At 42.5% G+C, this 21757-nt stretch overlaps 1 protein-coding gene across 2 annotated transcripts in view; it reads left to right on the top strand.

The window, feature by feature from the left end:
- The window catches only part of iqsec1b (IQ motif and Sec7 domain ArfGEF 1b), a 186607-nt gene that overhangs the window by 56872 nt on the left and 107978 nt on the right, over positions 1-21757 (top strand). For both annotated transcript variants that reach the window (XM_035631261.2, XM_035631264.2), the window contains exon 2: positions 6810-6917. In XM_035631261.2, coding sequence (XP_035487154.2) covers positions 6810-6917 — 108 coding nt within the window. The remainder of the gene's footprint in view (positions 1-6809; positions 6918-21757) is intronic.

Raw genomic sequence — 21757 nt, 5'->3', positions numbered from 1 at the left:
TGGCACAATGCAGCCTATCTAGCAAAAAAGGAAAAGATTAAGGATTTCCGGATTATATAAAGCAAAATCGCTTAAACCTGCTCTTTGAGAAGTACGGTACGCGGCAGACTCTGTGACATAACGCTAGTCATCCATCATGCAGGCGGAAGTAAAAGGTGGGGGCGTTTCGTCTCTGGGATTTGTGTCGAGGGAAAAGGAAAAAGTTCTCACATTCACTAGCTTAGCGCTGTGTGTTGTAGGGCCGCTCACACTATCTGTGTTTGTGGTTATCTCTTCCTTGTCTGGAAGCTGCGCCCTGCGCCGAGCCCTGATAGATGGAGCTGGACTGGTCATGGCGCAGCGGCGCATGACTGTGTTTCAAGAACTGACCTTGTTGTACTGTGCTGATTAAGAGAGGGAGTGTTACAGTATTGACTCCTCACCCCTGAAGTATGCCCCCCCCCCCTCAGGAAAGCAAATGCAGATGATTGTTTTTCCATGCACAGTCAGGGAGGTTGCACGGATACATGACCCTGGGAGCGAACAACTTGACACAACCTGTATTCCCTGCAGTGTAACAAGGACCATGTCATTGTTCAACATGTGTGTCTATTGCAGCTGTGTACCACATGAGGTAATACTACTCTTGTAGAGACACAACAACATATCTGGTGCAGCTGGTATAGGTCAGTGGGTTACACCGCGGACTTTGGTACAGAAGCTCGGGGGATTCGATTCCCAGTCAGGGCGTGACAACAACAAAAAATCCAGCTTCGGCCCTTTTGCTACCTATGACTGACCCTAGTTAGTCCCTTTGGACAAAAGCGTTAGTCAAATTAATGTAATGTAATAGCTATTCACTTTCTCCAGCAGTCATTAGAGGCATCAATTTGTCTTACAATGTAAGACAGATGTGAGATAACAGCAGTCCCTCTGTCATTGGTCCGACTCACTCAGGATTATTGTTTGTTGTGTTCTGTTCTGCCCAGAGAACCTTTTACTGCTGTTAGTTAAAGGGGGCAGTATGCGATTTTGGAGAAAGCTTGTCCTTCTATTTGCTACTGTTGTGATTTTACTGATCTGGTCGAGCCGCGAACGCGCAGCCTCGGGGATGGGAGACCGACGCCCTAACCACGGGGCCAAAACCCCTGAGTCGTAGCCTCATTCACTAGCACGTCTCTTATGGTGTCAGGGAGTAATGTTTACAAACTGCACTTGCAGTGTTGTGTGGTGTGCACCATTTTGTGTTTTCCATTTACAGAACCAGGGCTGAACAGAACAGTCATGGCTTGTGTTGGAGGATATTGTGAAATACTTGAATTAGCTTTAACTGGCGTCTCTCTCGGAAGCTAAGAAAATGTGTCACCACTTTGGAGAGCGTCACTGAACTGAAAAGATAATGTGGTGAAGGGGTAAATACTGTATATATAGATATTTTATTATTATAACCTTTATTTAATCGGGAAAAAAAACTTGTTGAGATTAAAAATCTCTTTTTTCAAGAGTGTCCTGGCCAAGACAGGCAGCAGCACATACAACACTGATTACAGACAAATTATACAAAAATGAAATAATTTCAAAATAAGAGACAACATTCATCGACATTCAAAGCATTTACAGCCATGTAGTTCCTGCTTCTAGGTCATTTAAGAGTCATTCCAAGCAGAGGGAGCGATTTACTCAAAAGCCCTCCCTCCAGATTTATACGGACCCCAGTGACAGTTAGTAGCAATCAGTCCTGGGAGCGCATGCAATAGTTTCCTGAACCTTTTTCGAAAAATGTACATCTGTAGATGGTTACAATCAGGCACCTGTATTAGCAGTGTGGTTATTATTAGGGATGGGACGATACCACTTTTTCATGTCCGATCCGATAAAGATCATGCAACCTTGAGTATCTGGTGATACCGATCTGATACTAATCTGATACAATCTTTTCCCCACTCGTAAAATAAAATATTTATAATGCATTGTTCATGATTCACTTTGCTTAACCTAGAAATACTCAACTGTGAAACAAATAATCAACTCCTCTAAAAAAAGACATACATAGCCAGCAACATGACTGAGTTATTTCTAACAGAACTTTTGGCAGAATTGTATATGGTCAGCACCTTTCAAACAAGCAAAAAACGAATTGAACTGTAAACTGTTAATTAAATAATAACAAATTAACATGTAAACATGATGCCTGAATGTCCTTCCAGGCTTAGTAGATACGTAAACAGGCATTTATTTGGTATGTTTACTGTAATGTATCAGATCGGATTTTACTTTTTATTTCTTTCGATATCCGATCCAGTCATTTTAGCCAATATTGTCCTGATACCGATATGGAATATCGGCATATGGAATATCGGATCGGGCTATACCTAGATATTATATGTAACTAAATGGCTGTACATCATTTGTACTAATTCAGCTACTAAGCTCAGTTGTAGTTGAATACTTTAAGTCACACATATACAGTAGTTAACACTGTATACGTATATCACTGAACAAAACTAAACTTTTTATTCTGACATTGCCTCTGAACTGTAGCAGTGAGCAATGTCTTAAAACCACAACAGACACTGTACTGGCTACGACCTGGTGTGTTGCTTGCTCCCCCTAGTATAAATGCCACTGTTAAGCTCAGTTAGTCCTTGAAATCACTTTGCCAGCCGTCTTGACCGTCGAGAAGTTGAGCGAGCCAGCGTGTGTTTGGAGACGGCCATTGTGTAAGCAGAGAACCTGCACTCCAGTGATAACAGGAAGCTTATGTGGAAGGCAGTGCGAAATATCCATCCGGGACTTCACCTCCATGGGGAGATTATCACCGGCAGTGCTGGGTCGCAAAAAGAGCACAGCCCAGTTTGTCCTTGGGGCACGTTTATCCACATGGCATGTTGGTGTTAGATTTACATTTTACACAGGGTCAGCCCACCACGCGCTGCACTGCACAGCAAGGGGTCCCGAGGACAGAGGAACTACTTTTGTTGGTTGTTTGGTTGTTGTGCTTGTTTTTTTATCCTTCAGTGAAGATGACTCACCACATCCTAATTCAATTGATGAATTGTGAACGTACAGATAATGAACAAGCAAACACTACCGCCAAAATGATATTTGAATCATTTTTCATGCAGTGTTGGATATTATCATGCCAAAAGCCCATGCGGTGTCTCATTCTGTCGTGGTCCCTTCCAGCTCTCGTCACCTGCTTTGTCACTTGATGGCGCCCGATTACTGCAGTGATGTAAAAGTGGCTTTAATTGGACTGTGCTGCAATTTGGCGGAGCTGTTAACTGAGGTTTAGCTGGTGTGGCTAAAAACCACTGCAATTTTATGTCATGAGATACGTGATGTCTAGGTTCCTTCTGCCCTGACGTCAAACTTAATGTGAAGAAATCCATTCATCCATAACTAATTCTGACACTGCTTAATAAACCGGGAATACGGGGAGATGGAAGAGAGCAACACATACATTTACACTTCAAATTGATTGTTCCAGGAAGACCTCTCATAATGTAGGGCATACTTGCAAAATGTTCCCCTGAAATGTTTCCATAAAAAATATCTATACAAAGCAGAATGAAGTTATTAGTCCTGATCATGTGGCGTGTTTTAAGCATAAATATTGTGACATCCCATAATTTCTTATAGTAGACATATCCACGATGAACTGATCTGACTGATAAGCATTCTGTGTGTATCTAAAGACAGATACATCGTATTCATTTTAAAAACTATCTTCGTTGTCTTCAAAATATATTTGTGAGCAACTTGCAAAAAGAAACCGGGGCCTTCTTGGAGAGGTTGGCCAAAGTGCCAGTGCCTGTTGGCGAGAGCGTCTGATCACGGTAAACCAACGGCGTTCCCCTCTGAAATCATCATCCCTTCAAGGCGAAACAACCGTTGGGGTTTGCACTTGCACTGCTGCTTGCAGAGCTCTTCTGATAGTAGCAGAAATGTTTCTCTTGCAGCGTGTAATCGTTTTGATGCTGTTGTGCCTGTCAGACAAGGGCACTGTTGTCACTGCTGTCAGAAGAGGAACATTTTTGAAGAAGAAGAAAAAAAAAAAAAAAAGTTTCATCGTGAAACCAGGAAATTGGGGGAAAAGTATTTTGCAAGGTAACCCTGCCTGGCATTATGTTAGCTCAAGGTGGAGGTCGTGGAAAGTTGTGAAGGTGTGGAGCAGGCCAAAGTTGGCCAGAGGCAGCGGAATTATCCAGAGCACCAGTTATCATCACACCTCACTGGGGGAATGGTTCAATGGTAAGTGGCTGCTTCTTCCATCAGTCAGCCTGCTACAGCAATTAGGTACCGAGAGGAGATGTTATCCAGGTGGTTTATTTATGGCCAGTCCTTCGTTCACCCCGGCAGCCTTGTGCTGCCCCTCCCTCCCCTATGCTCTGGGTGACTCGTGTTCGGTAACGGCTGGCCTGGACTTTGATCCTGCCCATGGGGATAACATGAGCTGAATTGCATAAAATCTGTCTGAAACAAAGTTGACCTCATTAGAAAAAATAAATAAAATGAACAATTGTAAAAAGCGTAAACCAGTGGTTTCCAAAGATTTTGCTGATAACCCTCCAGGGAACCCTCATACAGTACATCGCATTTGAATGAGACCCCCCCAAGTGCGGTCACTGCACCCCACTGTGGAAAACACTCACATGGTTTTCCTTGGGAGGCAGTGACAAATTACATAGTTTTGCTGTTTCGGTATTTCAAATTGAAAAAAAGTTTAAATCAGCTGACTGTGCATGGTGTTCTGTTAATGTCAAAGAAAAAGGTTCATCTTGGCTAAGGTGAAGACTTTTCAACCGGCTGCCGGCCAAATGTCCAACTACTCACAAGTCCATTTTTTTTATTTCTATTTCCCTGAGTTTGATGTGTTTGAAGTATAATTAGCCATATTTTGATATAAAGCCTCTTTTGACCTCTGCTCCACAGGACTGCGGTGATTGCCTAACACACACACACACACACACACACACACACACACACACACACAAACACATACAGCAAGCAGGGCAGAGTAGCTGCAGTCCCTCTCTGCTTCTCTTGTTACTATCGGCGCAATAAAAAGTAATCGGCCAATAAATAAACTACTTTATCAAACCACCTGTTTAACAAACACATAAAGCAACAATATTTTTGTCCATAGTCCCCAAGCAAGGGTGGAACTTTGGCGCAGTGGTCAGCACTATTGCAACAAGAAGGCTCTTGAATGTTGGACTGCCCATCTGACAGGTGCAATGAGTGCTACGGTCCCCCAACCCCTTCAAGTAGATCCGTCCATCCAAAACAGCCACTTAATATCTATTTAGCCAATCAAATAGCCTGATGTTGCGGTGCTATGTAACGGAGCAGGCCAGTGGAGTGCTGTGCAGTGTGTGTAATAGGGCTCCAGATGGCGACTAAAACGGTCGCCAATGCGACTTGCAACCGGTGGCGAACATCCAGACGCAAAGATTCTCTGCTGCCGTGTTTTGTCTAGTGTCGCTATTGCGCAACACCGGGAGGAAGGTTTAAAATCACGTTTCATTTTACAACTTTGTCATATCGTATGTGTTTCATTTAGGCTATTTCGATGTTATTTTGTTTGACGGGGTTTTAAGTTAAATGTAGCTAAACACATATTTGGCCATGAAAAGAAATGAAAGGAAAATATTACATTCCATTCATTTAGCAGACACTTTTGTCCGAAGCGACTTGCAAGTGCTTTAAACCATGAAGATATTACCCAAAAGTGCAAGAATCAATTGACATAAGCATTTGTCAAATAGGCCAAAAACAGCTTCAAGTGCGCATTTTAGTTCCTTTTGTTTGACATTTATGTATTTATGGTAACAAGATTGAAGCATATTGGACATGGCACATACTGTGCAAAGAATACATTGTGCAGACTATGGGATGTGATGCAGACAAAGGCAGACAGTACAGAGGGGAAAGAAAAGGTAAGGGAGACATTTGACATTGTACTCTGACATCGATATATTTTGGCTCCTGAAAATTTCATATGGTGCGGAAATACTTTGGGGGTAGGAGCCAATGGATCGTTCAGTTCTCACTAAGTTGTGGTGAATCCCAGGTCTTTCACCTCTGTGGGGAGTGGGCGGTGTTTGTTAATGCTCCCTGCTCATAGGTGTGAATCTGAGAGTGTGTGGTTGTTTGTCTCTGTGGGCCGGCGACCTGTGCCCCGCTTCTCGCCCAGTGTAAACTGGGATTGTCATCTACATTTTGGGACAGCTTTTACCTGCTAACACATGGCATAAATGTATTGTTGTAAATTAATGGAACATCCGAGGTTTGAACTGGGAAGGCCATCAATACTAACAGATTATATAACAGAAAATGATCCTAATCTGCTTCCTCTTGTCTTGCGCTTTCTTCCCGTTCTATTCTTCACAGCCTCTCTAGTCTCCTCACTTTACGCACATCCTGGTATATTCGGCTGTTGTTTCATCGCTTCCTCCCTCCTCTTACTCCTCTCTCTGCTCCCTGCCTGGCACTGTGCTCTGTGTGCTGATTCAGCCAGTTGGGATGATGCATATATGAGAGGCGCGGGCTCCGGTTTGGAGGCATTAAAATGCTGCTGGCACTGGACAGAGGTGATCCTTCTTTCTGCCAAACGCAACGTTAAGCTCGGCGGGAGCCGGCGTGCCGACGGACCCCCACACCAGTAAACAGTGCAACACTGCGCACACTGCAACAGAAGCATGTCGCTGTCCGTGTGCCGCTCGCTGTCTGACTTTGAATAAAAAATACATCATTACGTTTTCACAAGCCTTATGAAATGTGCATTATGAATCGTTTCAATGTGCCTCTCTCTCTCTATGTTGCAGGCGACACGCCTCATTGCCCATAGAAGTCTCAGAGATCCCTCTAAACCTAATTGCCCCTCCATGTAGAAGAAGTTACCCCTGTCGGAAATGGAAGTCTGCATCTTTTGGGTAAATTGAACCTTTTGAACCACCTTTTCTTCACCAAACCACAATTTTCCATCCCCATTTCCGGACCGTCTTTAAACTTTAAAGTATCATCCTGTTTATCCGCCTGCTCAAACATCCCATCTCTGATCTTTTCATTCCTCACGCCGCTGCTGCTGTTGAGTGTTTCTTTGCTTCTCAGTCTCATGAAGACGTCCACCGCCTACTGCGCTGCAGCTGGTAGGTGGCCTCCTCTCCTCTCCCAAAATGCACTCAGATGGAAAATGAACAACTCAAACCATTACAGCCGCAGAGGCAAAGTGGAGGTGCAGTAGGGGGAAACCAACTACTTTCTGGAATAGAGCAGGCATAACAGACCCCTGGGATGTCACATCTCATCCTTCCAGCTCCTCTATCATTCAGCATTACTTCACAAGTGGAAGTGAAATAGATGAAGGATGTCTTTCGAAAATGAGTGACGAGCTTTGGCTGTGCTGCAACTTTGTAGATTATACGGGAGCAGCACATTTGCATAAAGCATCTCGCGGCACATACAGTACAGCACAGTGATGCCCTGCCCGCCTGTCCACGCAGTCCTCCTATCTCTCTGGATGCTTTTCCTTGGAGTTCATTACAGCTGCTCAGCGACGCCCCGAGAGCTCCTCTGCAAATGAGCAGAGATGGGGAGAGATGTAAACCCTGAGAGCGTCGAGCAGTGGGACATAGGCTTCAAAAGCGCCGTGGCAATTTCAAAGGGGTTTTTTTTTCATTCTCAACGCCGTGCTCACTGTATCTATTGAGTATCCAGCGCTTGAGAGAGATTTTAAAGGCAGGTTCGTGGGGAGGAAGAGAGATTCAAAAACCTCACCCTCCAGGCTTCTTTTTTTTACCTGTGGAGGAAGAAGATAGCGAAAGTCCTAATTAGTTGTTTTGGCTCACCAAATGAAGATGGAGATGAAGAGAGGACTAAGAATTAGTTCTAAACCCTTGTGACTACAGTGAGGTCTTGCGCTGTCCTGCTCTATTAGGAAGCGTTGGCCAACAAGCACGGAGAACAATACCACATCAGTTACAGTTGCCCAGGGAGTTTTGTACTGAGTGATCTCTGGGTCAAGTGGGAACTTACAATAGGAGGAGGGAAGGTGTGTAGTTTCGATAATGAATGCAATTATGTTGAACCCCCGAGAGGCACAAAGGAAGTGATATAGTGGTGCAGGTCAAATCACACAGTGAAGCAATATGCTGCCACACAACGAAGATGCTTTTGGACCATTTTTTCCCTCAGACTTAAGATTAAAGGTATATATTTATCCCTCAACACGATCCTGCTCTTTTTCTACGGCACATTTCACTTTCATCGGGATTTGTATGATGATTTGAAATCGGATATCACAGAGAACATTGCTTTTATTTTGTAGCAGCACTTCAATAGAAGGTACAAAGTTTGAATTTTTTTTGGGCCACTATGTGGACGCCCCATACATGCTGTCAACACACTCATCGTACAATGTTTTTTACAGTTAGTGTGCTAGCCAACCCATTTACACATCCAGCAGACACAGGGCATCATTAGCTTTCGCACAGCGTAATGCGTCTGGCCTCTTTCCTGACTGTAAGCTCAGTATTCACTCTTGGTTTTGTTCAGTCACTCCAACATCCCCTAAAATAAGACTTTGTCCAACTGCTGTTTGGTGCTGTGCAGGCAGCACGCACTGAGTTCACTTCCTTTGGTGTGGAAAATGCTGTGTCTGGAAAAAGAGATTATTCAGAACCTTATGAATGAACCAAAACAATAAACCTGCAGGCCTTTAAACCAAAAAATGAGCTGAAAGACAAATATGAAAGATAAATGCTTCAAAGATGGAGGGGTAACTGCGTGATCCGCATTGGATTTGTCACTAGTGCAGCTTTAAAATGCACAACAAATGTCTCTGATTTCTCTGAAGCAGCTAAGTCATGTTGATGTGCGCACTAGAGCAGCAACAGTTAATCGATTAGTAATCGACTACTAAATTAATCGGCAACTATTTTGATAATCAATTAATTGGTTCAAGTAGTTTCTATGAAGAAAATAGTAAAAATTCTCTGATTTCAGCTTCTTAAATGTTAATATTTTCTGGTCTCTTGCACCTCCATGATACTAAACTAAATATCTTTGGTGTGTGGACAAAACAAAACATCATGTCGGGGTTTGGGGAAACACATCAACATTTTGTCAACATTTTATGGACCAAACAACTAATTGATTAATTGAGAAAAATAATCGTTTAGTTGCAGCCCTAGGGCGCGCTGAAATTCCACAGATGTTTGAAGAAATTTGTCCCAATCGTAATGAGCATGTCCTCAGCTGCTGTTTCCAAGGTCAAGAATGCAATAAACATAGTTTGATCATATTGAGAAACACGGAAACACCATGTTGTGGACCTTGGCTTTAATGCTGCTCTTAGACCATGCATCTCTATATGAAATGTGTTCATTCATAAGTTGTATGTGTGTGTGGGTGTGTGTGTGTATGAAGTGTCTGGATATAGGTTAGCTCTATTGTGTGCTGTTTGTACAAGTGAGCTCCTCCTCTGTAATGTTTGCCAAAGTGGTCCATGAGATAAACCGGGCTCCGTCACAGCATATTGCCAAGCTTGGAAAAAGAGTAATTTTGTCCTTTGAAAAAAAAAAAAAAAATCCTTCATACTACTGCAGAAATTTCAACTGCATATGGAAGAACATGTTTCCACTCTGATCTTCTTTTCTATTTGATCTGCTTTTTTTCTTTGGATCTTATTTTTTTTTTTTTACAAATTCTCAGTGAGGGGTAACCCCCACACTTTCAAAACCTTTCAACACAAGATGTCAGTGTGATTGTCTTCAGCCTTTGGGTTTGTTGATACGGTCCCCGCCCAGCGGTCTGAGGTCCAGATTACGTTCAGTTTGTGCTCAATTGGATGTGTGGATAAGGGTGGCGAATCACAGCACAGGTAGTGATCTGTGTAAATGGATTTTCTCGAGAGCGCAATGTTCATCGCCTTCTTTTCTCCTGACTGCACGATGTTATTGTCTCCCTCTGTGGAGTTTCATTCACGTACAGTCTGTCTACTGTGCTGCACACTGTTGCGCCGTCATGTTTCTTTTCATTCTCCAAATATGTTGCCTTCAAGCGCAGCTAAGAGCACGCCTCGCCTAGGTTCAGTCCTGATGAGCTCTCTTTTGCGTGACTGATTTTGTCAATTTTAATCGTATGTGATGTGATGTGCTGCCATTGCCAAGCGGAATTGGAAAGATTGTGGCTTAATATCTGTAGAATTATGATTTTGTAATTATGTTTTTTTGTGTACTTTTCAGTAGATTGCACAGTAAACACACCCTATTGTGATGACTGTAACTGCTTCTCTTATGCCGAGTTCACACTACACGATTTTAAGCCCGATTTTCTGCTCGCTGAAATCGTTGTGTAGTATGAACGGCAGTACAGCGATTTTAAAACTTTGAAAATCGTGTAGTGTGCTTGAGGCATTAGGCAAGGCATTTAATGTAAATATTAGATGCAAGTTGGCTGGTTACCATTCATTTTGTCAGAGAAAAAATCGGTACATTTTTTTTGGTATCTTGTTCTACATCAGCGATCTGCTCTGTCATGTTTGACTGACAGAGGACACTGACACTTTGGAGCAACTTGAATTTGTCTGGTTCCAGCAGCTCCACAGCAGCGACAAGGCTCCTTCACAAATTCTCCTTACCATTGAGGCTTCAGCCATCATTTCGCTCAACACTCCACCAGTGTAACTCCGTCTCTGTCAGAATGTGGTCTTGGGAAAGCTGCATGTTGGTCAGACAAACTCTGTCGAAGAGCGTTGACTTTATTCCAGAGCATTTGTCCTTCGCGTCCAATTTAGCTGCATGTTTCCACATGTAATGACGCTGGGATTGACCTTTTTCCATCACTGCAAGTGCTTCAGCCCAAATTGACGTGAGTGACCTCTCTTGAGTTCCCCTTTCATCACCAATGCTGTGGATATTGTCACAAAGTGCACAAAAGTGGTCAGACCCCATGCAAAAGACCCAACGACAATTCGACCCCATGCAAAATGCAGCCAACCCAGACAGGCCCAAAAAATAGAGAATACCAATGATAGCAATGTCATAAGAACAAAACTGCATTTAAAAATGTTTTTGTGGTTCAAAGATTAATTCATAGACATGATTCAAAGTCCTCTTGGACTTTCCAATAAAGTTAATATAAATGTATTTTGATCTCCTTCAACAGCTATAAAACATTCTGTAGACACAAGGTCAATAGACAGACTGAAGGTAGCCATCAATTTTCTTTCCAACATTTTTTTCCTATCATCTTCAGAACAAAAGGCTCAAAGTGAAGACATGAGTTGTTACAATCAGTCAGGAATATCATAATCTAGGGTGGGGGGTCCAAATCCTCTCATTATCCTTTCATGAGGAAAAACATAATTTTTCTTTAACATAAGCTACTGATTTCATGAAATATGTTCTACCACAGATTAAGTTGTGCCCAGAGACCAAAACTGAAAAGCCGCCGCTGACTTAATTAATGTCATGTGTTGTCATTGATGCATGCTCTGTTCTGCACTGGGAGTCTGTGGTTGCTGCAATTCCTACCTCACATTCCATGAAGGCTCATGGAATGGTAGGGAGATGTGCTCTACCTATCTCAGGCTTTCCACGTATGCACCTGGAAGGTCAGGGAGGTCCCGGAACAGAGCCATACTGCCAAATATAACTAATTGTGATTATTTAAATGATTGACATCTGCACCACTGTGTCTCCGTAATGTTCTTGGCTTAAGAAAGAGGAGATGTGAATGTGTTCCTGTGTCTCTCTTTGCCCTTGACTCTTGGAATAAGCTGTGCATGTTTAATGAATGCTGGCCACCTCTGTGGTGTTGCCTCAGGTAGTCGAAACACCATCCTCAAAGGAGTTGCCAAAAAACGCATAGGGTTAGGGGTAGAGGTAGTTATTGGGTGAGCAAACCTTTGGATTATCATGCGAGAGAAATTTTGTTTTCTATGACTTTGTATCTGTTTCAGGCTAAAGGTCATTCCAAAGTAATTCATTTCAATGGCTTGCAAGAAAAAAGCCTTTAAAGTTTCTGACTTTACGAGGATGAAGTGCGAAACACTCAGCAGTATTTTCACCTTGTCTTTCAGGGATTTTCCTTGTATGTACACAGAAGATATCTCCTATTCGTCGGAAGTTGCTTAATTCAGTCCACGGACTGCCTGATGCAACAAAATATTAATTTCCCCCTAGCTCATGTTGGTGTTATTTTGTGCTGAGATGCATAGGGAGTGGCTGGTTTACCCAAGCCGCAATACCCATGACAAATGACTGCAATGCTTTGCCTCTGAAGTGGGTGGGGAGTACAGTACAGTAGCTGTGTGTGTGTTTGTGTGCGATCAGCATGCAGGCTGTGTTGGGCCACAGTTGGCCTCACACCACACTGTCAGCTGTGCCTTCAACCCGGCACACTTTGATGGTGACTGGCTCGCCGATGTGTGTGCATACCCTCCCGAATCATGGCCCGACATCATTAAACATGTCAGTGGCTCATTTTTCCATTCTGACTGATATGCGGTCCATGTATGTAGAAAAATAAATAAAGTCATTACCGGCCTGCTCAGAGATTGTATCGAAGTTGTTCAGCGTGTGATTTGGGATTTAGTCTTCTTCACACCCACAGTGTCGGATTATGGAGCCACTGTCTTCTTTCTTTCTTTTGGAAGCAGCTATTGTTTTGTATGCAATTAAAATCCTGTTCAATTTTCTGCACAGGGCCGTAGCAGAAGACAAAAAAAAAAAGAAGCAGCAGATTGTTCCTTGCATCTGTGTGATTATTTGGGATTGTGACGCAGCATTGGGCACATCTAGTTGAATGGGATTTATAAATACCAACAATGCCTGACATTGGAGCTACGGGAATATTTATAGATTTCCGTGAATACTCTGCTCGAGTTGCATTCATTTGAACACAAGCAGGCACAAATACATTCTCCTCAACCCCAGTGGGTGGCCTTTATTTAACACATCTTTAGCACCGTTAAATGCTAATTACAGAATGTGCGTTTTGTTTGATACTGTTATTTTGTTGTTACTATACAGTAGTCATGGGATTTGAGTGATGAAATGCTGTATTACAATCTTCACAGTCTGATGCGGGCAATCAAACACCTTTAAAAGTGCAGTTTACTGATCTTACACGCGACATTTGACTGTTTTTGTTTTTTTCCATCAGAATAAAACAATAACTGAGTGGATTGTATTCATATACCACTTTTCTGGTCTTATTGACCCCCCGGAGTGCTCTACAGTACATTCGCCCATTAACACACTTTCATACAACACATTTTCATACATCACACATCATTCACACACTACACCCTCTTTCTCCCCTAAGCCACAGCTACCCAAAGACTATAGTTGGACATGAGACTTGGCTTTTATTGTTCTCCCAGTCTCCCAAACCTCAAGTCTCTCTCCTGTACCTGAGCTAGTAGATGTGCGATGTACAGGCACGGTGCAGGCGAGTGATCCTTCCCCTGGGTTAAAGTTGCCAATGATGGGAGGCAGACAGGGAGGGAGCGCTAATTCATCACTGTTAAAGGCTTGGTAATAGGGCTGTGCCAGCAGCCGGGCTATCACAGGCCTGCCGCCTCCAAAAGGCAGTTAATTAAATTCCATCAGCTGTGAGAGGATGCATGAGTATATGTGAGCACAGCGACAGTCCTGGATGTGGCCTGCAGAGCGGGGATATATGGGGCCCAATCCTCGGCCCTGCCGGAAGGCAGAGCTCACTGGCAGGAACCACACTGGGAAGTTTCTGGAGGACATATTGCCACTCTGTCAGTTAAGAGCCGGATCCGCACAGATAAATGCCCAGATTATTTGCATAATGGTTCTTTCAGCTTCCCTCGATGCATGCTTTGGGGCTCTTAAATATTTCGTTTTTTGCTGGTAATGAAAGTGCAGTGTTTCTCTTTGTGTCACGACCAAGGGACTTTCCATCAGATGTTCAGCGCTGAGATGCTCAGCACGAAGTGAAACCATTTAAGTTGTTACTTTTTGCAATTCAGTCTGTCAATCAAGACAGTTTTCTAGTCTAGTCTTTTTTTCTTTTTTTTTAAATCAGAAAACATGATATCAAATAATGAAATACATGGCCGGGGCCCCTATTTTTCATAGAGGTTTTTATTCAAAAGATTTTTATTATAATGTTGACTAGACCTAAGTGTACATGTTCCTTGTTTTTCCCCAGTCTTTGTTTTTTTCTGTTTTCATGAGTCCTATCCTGTCTTGTTGGTTATGTATGCAAACTCTGAACCTTTTGTCTTGTTAAAATGAGAATAATGCACAAAATCCAAATCTTATCGTTCCAGTTACCAGTGTTGACCCGAATATAAGGTTCTCTGACCATGTTCAGTTCCAACTATGCGGTTATGTAAGTGCAGTTGTTGAGAATCCTAAGACATTTGCGGCTCACCTCAAAGTGGCATATTTGGGCCTTTGCTGTCTCTGCAATTGGTGGACAAGACTGCAAGAGTTGAAACCATTTATAATGCATTGTTGTGGGTGGGTCTTTCAACCTTTTACAGCTGAGTCTGGACTAAAACCAAACTTGCAACGCTATTTTGAGTCCACATTTCGTGTTGTGCAAATGCTGCATGGTGGCAGATGCTTTAGTAATAATTTTTGCCACATTTGTTTCTCCCAGCGGGGCTTTTCTAGATCCTCCTGTAAACGGAGGGTAATGTCTATTTACAGGAGTTAACTCATGGAAGTCTTATGTTGATGATGTTTGTTAAGTCTTTCGACTTGCTTAAGCCTTTTCGATTGATTAAATTGCAGTGTTCTCAGTATGAAATACCAAATATGCATGCGGACACCTTGCTATTTTTGAATTTAGTTTGTTCAACAAACAGATATAAAACATGACAGTAAACCTAAGTCGTCGTCATGTCTGCAGGGGCTTTTCTTCCTCTGCAGCTCCAACAGCACTTGAGACAGGCCCTCAATGCATGATAGTATAAACTGATCATGCTTTAGGGTGCCATCCTGTAAACTACATTTGCACTAGACAGTATTGAATTTACAGTTGAAAATTGAAAATTGAAAAACAGCAACATTAAATGGCTGATTCATTACATAGGCGACTATATAGTGAACGAGCAAGTCACAAAGGCGGGAAATGAGAAAAAGACAGGAAGTAATAGAACCAGACAAACAAGGTAAGACATTTCCAAATAAAACAGGAAATAGTAACAGAACCAATGAAAGAGTCTAATTCTTAAAAGGTCACTTTATAGTCACTTGAGGGGTAGATCATCACAAAGATATGTACACAGTGGACTTAGGATTTTACACAATCACGATCATCCTTTTTCAGTTAAGCCAACAAAGCAGCAGCTTCCAAGACCTCCAGCCTTCACCCTCGCTGCCTCCCTCTTGTGTAATTTGCAGAAGCCAATCGATCGTGAACTTGACTCTGTTGGATAGTTTTTCTCTTCTCCTCTTGGGAGTTCTCAAAGTTGAAGCAGACTCTTTGGGCCGGGGTTCAGGACTGCTCATAAATGTGTGCGAGTGTTTGCAGAGTGCATTGCACTGCTGGCCTGGCAGCAGCAACGGTGACATTGATCCCCCTACATTCTCTTCATTACCCCCAACCAGATGACATAGAAACTGCTCCACATCATAAAAGCCGTATGAAATCAAACTCTGCAGTATGTGTCGCCTACTGGACCCTTTTAACAAGTGCCCAGCTGGTGTTACTGACACAATATGTTCACCACCCACGTAGAATTTAGTCTTTTGATCACATTAAAATGAGTGAAGCAGCGACAAATTATAACTTTCCCAATTGATACTGCAATTTGCATGACGTAATTTTAATTCCAAAGCTGACCATGCAATGTTATAACTAACATAGGAGTTGATTTGGTTAACCTCTGTTATGTTTTTAAAAGAAAAAAGCAATCTAATTTTTGTTTTTTGAAACATCTATTCACTCTCATCTTTTTGTAACTGAATGAGCCTTTTTCATCACTAGTAATAAAGCAGCCTTGTACTGATATGGTGTAAAAACAAACGATGGTAATTCATCCTTACAGTCTTTGTTTAACACGACCTGTTTTGTTTTTTCAGGAGGGCGGATGCTCCCAACCTGGCATACGTTCCTGTTGTCATTGATTTCCTTTTATTTTTGCATTAAGAGGTTTTTGGCAATTCTTGAAGGTGATCTAGAGAGCTACCCCTCAGCAACACCCAAGGTCTTTAACTTTTCATTTCTAGTGTGGCTGTCCAGAAGCATTTTGTAATTTGACATTAGGGGCCATCTGGGATGGCAGAGGGTGACATGTAATCCCAGTCTATTCACTTACTCAGTTTCAGCACAGCTTTTGGGACAGAACAACATATTGGATTTTCCTGCAGGCATGGTGTGTTATTTTCTCCGATGCTGGGCTACAGCCAGAAATTGTCCACGAGACTCAGATGTTTGATGGTGATGTTTGCTGTTGCTGAATGCGGTTAGCATCGACAACAGGGTATCCACATCCTTTTAAAAAACCTACCATTTGAAATCTATAACCTCCAGCGCTGCTCAATGAGCTGATGGCCAGTTCAATAGACAGAAGCAATTGGCCTTTAATGTCTCCTTTCTTCACTCTGGCAATACCTGCATTGTCCCTCAGACCAATGCTTTTGTTGCTAATTAGAAGCTCTGTTTTCCTTTACAGCGGCCATTTGCTGCATCCCTGCCGGCACTTCCCTTGAGATGGACTGGCTGAAGATCAAATGACCCCTAAACTATGTAGCATATTTTGAAGTTAATGGATGTGAATGAGGATGTCACCCTTCCTCCTTTAAAAACAGTAACAATGACAAAAGGGCATTTAAAATTGTCTCCATGGTGGCATCTCCTTGTAACTGTCAACAGGTGCCGGCATCAGCGGGTTGAATTCAAGACATTCATTAAGATACGACACGTTGCGTTTCAACATCAACAAATAATTACCACGTTAATTTGGAATCATTAGTTTAATTATTGTAAACAAACAAGACTATTGTCAGGAACACCGCTTTTGTGCCACTGAGATCCCAGTGCTTTTTTTAGCTGGATTTATTTAATCAGGCAATCATCAACTTATTTTTTAACTGCATACTGTCAGCCTCACATTAGTGAACCAGCTGTAGTATTAGTTGTGAGTAGATAACTTGGATAACTTTATAAATGTCCAAAGGAGGACCTTGTGTTGTCGCAAACAGAGACAGGTCACAGCAGACAGCATATGAAAGATATGCTGCGCTTGTAGCAATTCTAACACAAAAATATGTGTTCCAACAGCCCCCCATCCGTTGAGCCCCTAGATATTTGTTTGAGAAAACGATATCAATCTGCTAATCTTTGACAAGAATTGGTGATACTGTTGCTTTCATGTTGTTAAGGGTCAATGGCTAGCCCCGTCATTTTTCTAATATCTGTCCGCCATGGGTCTCTATTCGCTCCCTGTGATTTGGTTTGAGGTTTACATGACCGGAATCAGAACACGTCTGAAGACATGACACATTGTTATGCCTCCATTCAGCTGCGTGAAGGGCTGAATAAAAAGGGTAACAATACATTTCCCTGGGGAGCGCCTGGTTTATAATGCCCCTCATCCAAACAATTGCGGAGCTTTTGGAAGTGCGTCACCATTTCCTGCATTAAATGCTCAATGGTAAAGTCATGGCCATCCAGCAGGTCGAAGAACTTATATAGGACTGTTATGTCTCTATTCAAGTAGCGTCATCCTCCCTGTGACAGGAAACAGGATGTCTTATATTTTGAATAAACATGGTGGTCTGAATATTTTCCTTCCACAAAATGAAAGTGTAGCCTACTGTCACTAATGGTGGCAGTAGGCTATTGAGAACTCGCCTCCAACTGAAGATGGTCCAACAGCACTGCAACTAGCTATTGATTTCCTTAATGGTGTTTTCAAATGATTCCTGCGTGTGTATGTGTGTGGCAATGAAAAAAATATCAGTGTCAAGATACTCAATCTGTACCATGGAGGTACTGGGCTGTGAAGAACACAATATTGTGTTCCCACTTGTAATTCTTCTGATATACGTATAAATATATACACACACACATATAATCCTTGTTATTACTATTAACATATTCTTTATTGTGTCATCAAGAGACACAGAATCATCTAGAAATTCTTCAAGGACACTGTTGAACATTGGTAGAATTAGCTTTGCCCAGGTATGAAATACTGTCTTGAGTGCTGTAGTTAGAGATAGGCAATTTCCCCATACATTAATCATAGCTTACAGCCTGAGGCAGGGAAGAGCGGTCAGCTAAACCGCACCCATCATACATATAGTAATTTAGCACTGTATTAGATACGACAAAAAGTATTTGACATGGAAATAGTTGTACAGTTTGTATTTATTTGCCCAGACCAATTTACCAGCTGTACAGACGCCAGTTATAAGTTAATTAACGTTGTAGAATCTGTAAAGACGCCAGTTGTAAGTTAATTAACAACAACATATCAGCTAAAGAGACAACAATTGTTAGCTGACTAACAACAATGCTGTACATCTGACGTGTCAGAAAACTCATATGGGCCAACAATAAGTTTTATTATTCTTTACATTGCGATGTAGCTGTTAGTATCTGAGCTCGCTGCTTTGTAGGGTTACTCGCTTGGGTTCATCCCACGCTACCTCGTTTTGATTACTCCTGCATGAATTGTTTTTTTTATCGAATGATTCATGATAGTCAAAATAGTGAAAAAATGCCTCTCAATTTATCCCAAAACTAAAGGTGAAACCTGCAATATAGCGCCAGTATTCAATTAATGATGGTATAAAACAGAGAAAAGCAGTGAATCATCAAGGGGACAATTCCACGATTTCTCTGATTAATCAATTATCAAGAATATTGGCAATCACTTCTGTTATAGAAGTATTTAGATGATAATCACATTGTCTTGTAATATATCACTGCTGTGAGTAATACCATACCTATAGTATATTGCTACTGTTCACTTAAACAACAGTATCACAGCCTGTCGTGGCCACGTCGGGCCGAACAACGCCCCTTAACAGTGATATAATGAGCGTATATCACGGCCTGAAGTGAGCTCTTGCATTTATAAAACGGTTACAAGTTTGGGCGGAATAAAAGTGATAGACACACTACAATCAGATTTTTTCGTCAAATAAGCTTTTTTTTAAATGAATACAAAACAGTAGTGCTTTCCTGGCTGCCTGCACGGTGCACGACGGTTGCTCTGCAACACACTGTAGGTTTCCTCAGAAACAAGGCTACGAGTTGGGTCCGGCAGGCTGCTGCGGGCCGTAACCCAGGCCAAAAGCTTGGAGCTCTCGTAAGTTTCCTCAACTTTACTCCGTCACTACTCACGTCTACTTACGTCTACTTACGTCGTTACATCCTCAGTCCCGGGGTGATACGGACTTGTGCAAACTGATTCGACGTCCTAGCTGCTGTATACGCTCATTATACCACGGCTATGAACCAATCCAATTGCTTGAGTTTATATATAGGCTATAAATTCATAACTTAACTTACCTCAGGACTATTTTAATAAATTTGTGCAACCATGGCCTATTGTTAGTTATTAGTTATTAGCTGGCATTCAAATAAAGATATACTCAACACTCTACCGTGAACACTTTCTTTTTTGTAACATAAATAATGCGTTCATACTCACGTTCCAGTCCTTTCCTTTCCATAGTCCTGATCAATGTTAAGTTACCAACAGCCTTAAAATCTACTGTAAAAAAGAAGGCTGCAAAACTTTGATTTGAAGTGTTGACTTGAATTCATGGTTGCTCAACATCTTTGGGCAGAGTTGAACAGCTGATTCGTGGAATTAGTGCACCGAACGAAGGCATTGTTCTCTCTGCTAAGGTCCGTGGCTCAGCAAGGGAAGGTAAGGAAGAAGAAGTCATTTAATTCAAGTGATATACATTGTTTTTGGTCAAAGTTGTTTGGCGAGTGAGATGTTTTTGACCTTTGGTCTACCTAATCACTGATCTAAAAAGAGTTGATCAAACAGTAGAAACACAAAAGTCATTTCAACACATGTAACTAATAACCTGTAGTCTCATATTATTAAAGTATATTTTCAAAGTTGCACCTGCTGTTGTCGCGGTAGATGAGTATTTGTGCAGGACCAGTATTTGTGTGAATGAAAGCTAGTGTGGTGCACTGGGAGCAGCAGGCAGTGAGGTAAATCAATGTGGATATGTTCATCAGTGAATTCAGGGTTAATAGTTTTACTGATGCCACTCTCCCATCTGCCCTTTGTGACAAAAGGCCAGCCTCCACTTATTAAAACACTTAAGAGTGTGTGCTTGGCGGGCTGCAGCCGCTTGCAGGCACTCCATGAATCGGCGCGAACAAAGCCCCTCTCTGTCACACTTGTGTTTTGGCGTCATAGAGCTTGATCATATCTGCGCTGCCCCTGTCGTCTGCTTCGTGTCGAAAGTAATTAGTGATGGATTGTTTACCAGAGGGATGGATGGGTGTTTCTGAAACAGCTTTGACTGCCAACCGCACACCCGCACAGATGTGGCGTACACACACACGCGCGCGCCTCCCTCCCTCCTGCTGATGGAAAAGAGTTCGCTACTTGCTTCCCCCTAATGACGGGGGCGTGTGTTGCAGTGTGAAGGGCTGTTATTTTCTGACACGGGAGCAATTTAACACATCGCGGCACATTGTGAATTAAAGTTAAGCTGCCAATTCTTTCTCTGCCTCAGAACAAGACTTTGAATATGAAATCTGACATTAGACCCAGCCGCTGCCAAACTGACCTTTTCCGCAAGTTCCGATGACTTTATCCACCTCTCTATTCGGCATCATTTTTGTCTTCTGGGTGTTGGAAGAGCGTGATTTTGTGTCCTTTTTTTTATTTTTACAAAGACTCAGACCTTCTGTACTCTGTCCTTTATAGCTGTCTGACTGTCACTTTCATTTCGGCTCCCTGGTTCCTTCAAAGTACCCCCGTTACACTGTGAAAAAGAACTATTTTGCATTTGCTCACTGCTTCTAATTAGCACTTTATGACAACCTTTGTGGCTCTCTTGTACGAGGTACAACCTTCCGCCAGATGATGAAAGAAGCAATTTCCTTGCAAATACAGACCCAGAGTCCTCTCTGCTTCACCAAAATGAAAGCGATTACCATGAGCAGGGATTTACCTGTGATGTTGTACAACAGCAAATCTCTTTCTCTGCACGTTATGTAATTCTCTGGACCTGGCCGAATTCCACTTGTCCCTTCTCTGTTGCTTGCTTACTGTGGGTGGTTACAGCCGCTCAACTCGATTGGCTGAGTTTTACCCAACACTCACAGGCCCCTTCCCCACTCACCCTCAGGAGAGCCAGCGGGTGGAGGAGCAGTGCGTCTTCCTTTGGCCATGTGCATCAGTGGATGATAGGGGATGACAGACAGCTGGAAAGTGACCGGGAGTTAGCCAGCGCATCCCCAAGTAACGGTCACGTGGAAACTCTTTCCCAACTGGCCCCCTCAGGGCAGAGGATGCCATCGCCTGGCATCCAGGAGTAACGTCCCTGCAAACTGAAAGAGGAAAAAAAAAGAAAAAAAAGAAGACAAATAATCCTAGCCAAGAATTACCATTCAGATGCTTGCTTCTGATGGCCTCCACACACTGTGCTGGGAGAAAAAAAAACAGGAATTAATGAGGCTCTATCTGAGTTGCAAGATTCTTTATGGAGCCACGAAACCCTGCTTATTAAAACAACACTTTGTTCCCCATCAAAAGACACGCGCGGCATCTCGCAGGGAGGAGAGAGCGAGCAAC

The sequence above is a fragment of the Scophthalmus maximus genome, chromosome 6 (assembly GCF_022379125.1).
Source record: "Scophthalmus maximus strain ysfricsl-2021 chromosome 6, ASM2237912v1, whole genome shotgun sequence".
Lineage (NCBI taxonomy): Eukaryota > Metazoa > Chordata > Actinopteri > Pleuronectiformes > Scophthalmidae > Scophthalmus > Scophthalmus maximus.
This window is presented reverse-complemented; position numbering and strand designations above follow the sequence as displayed.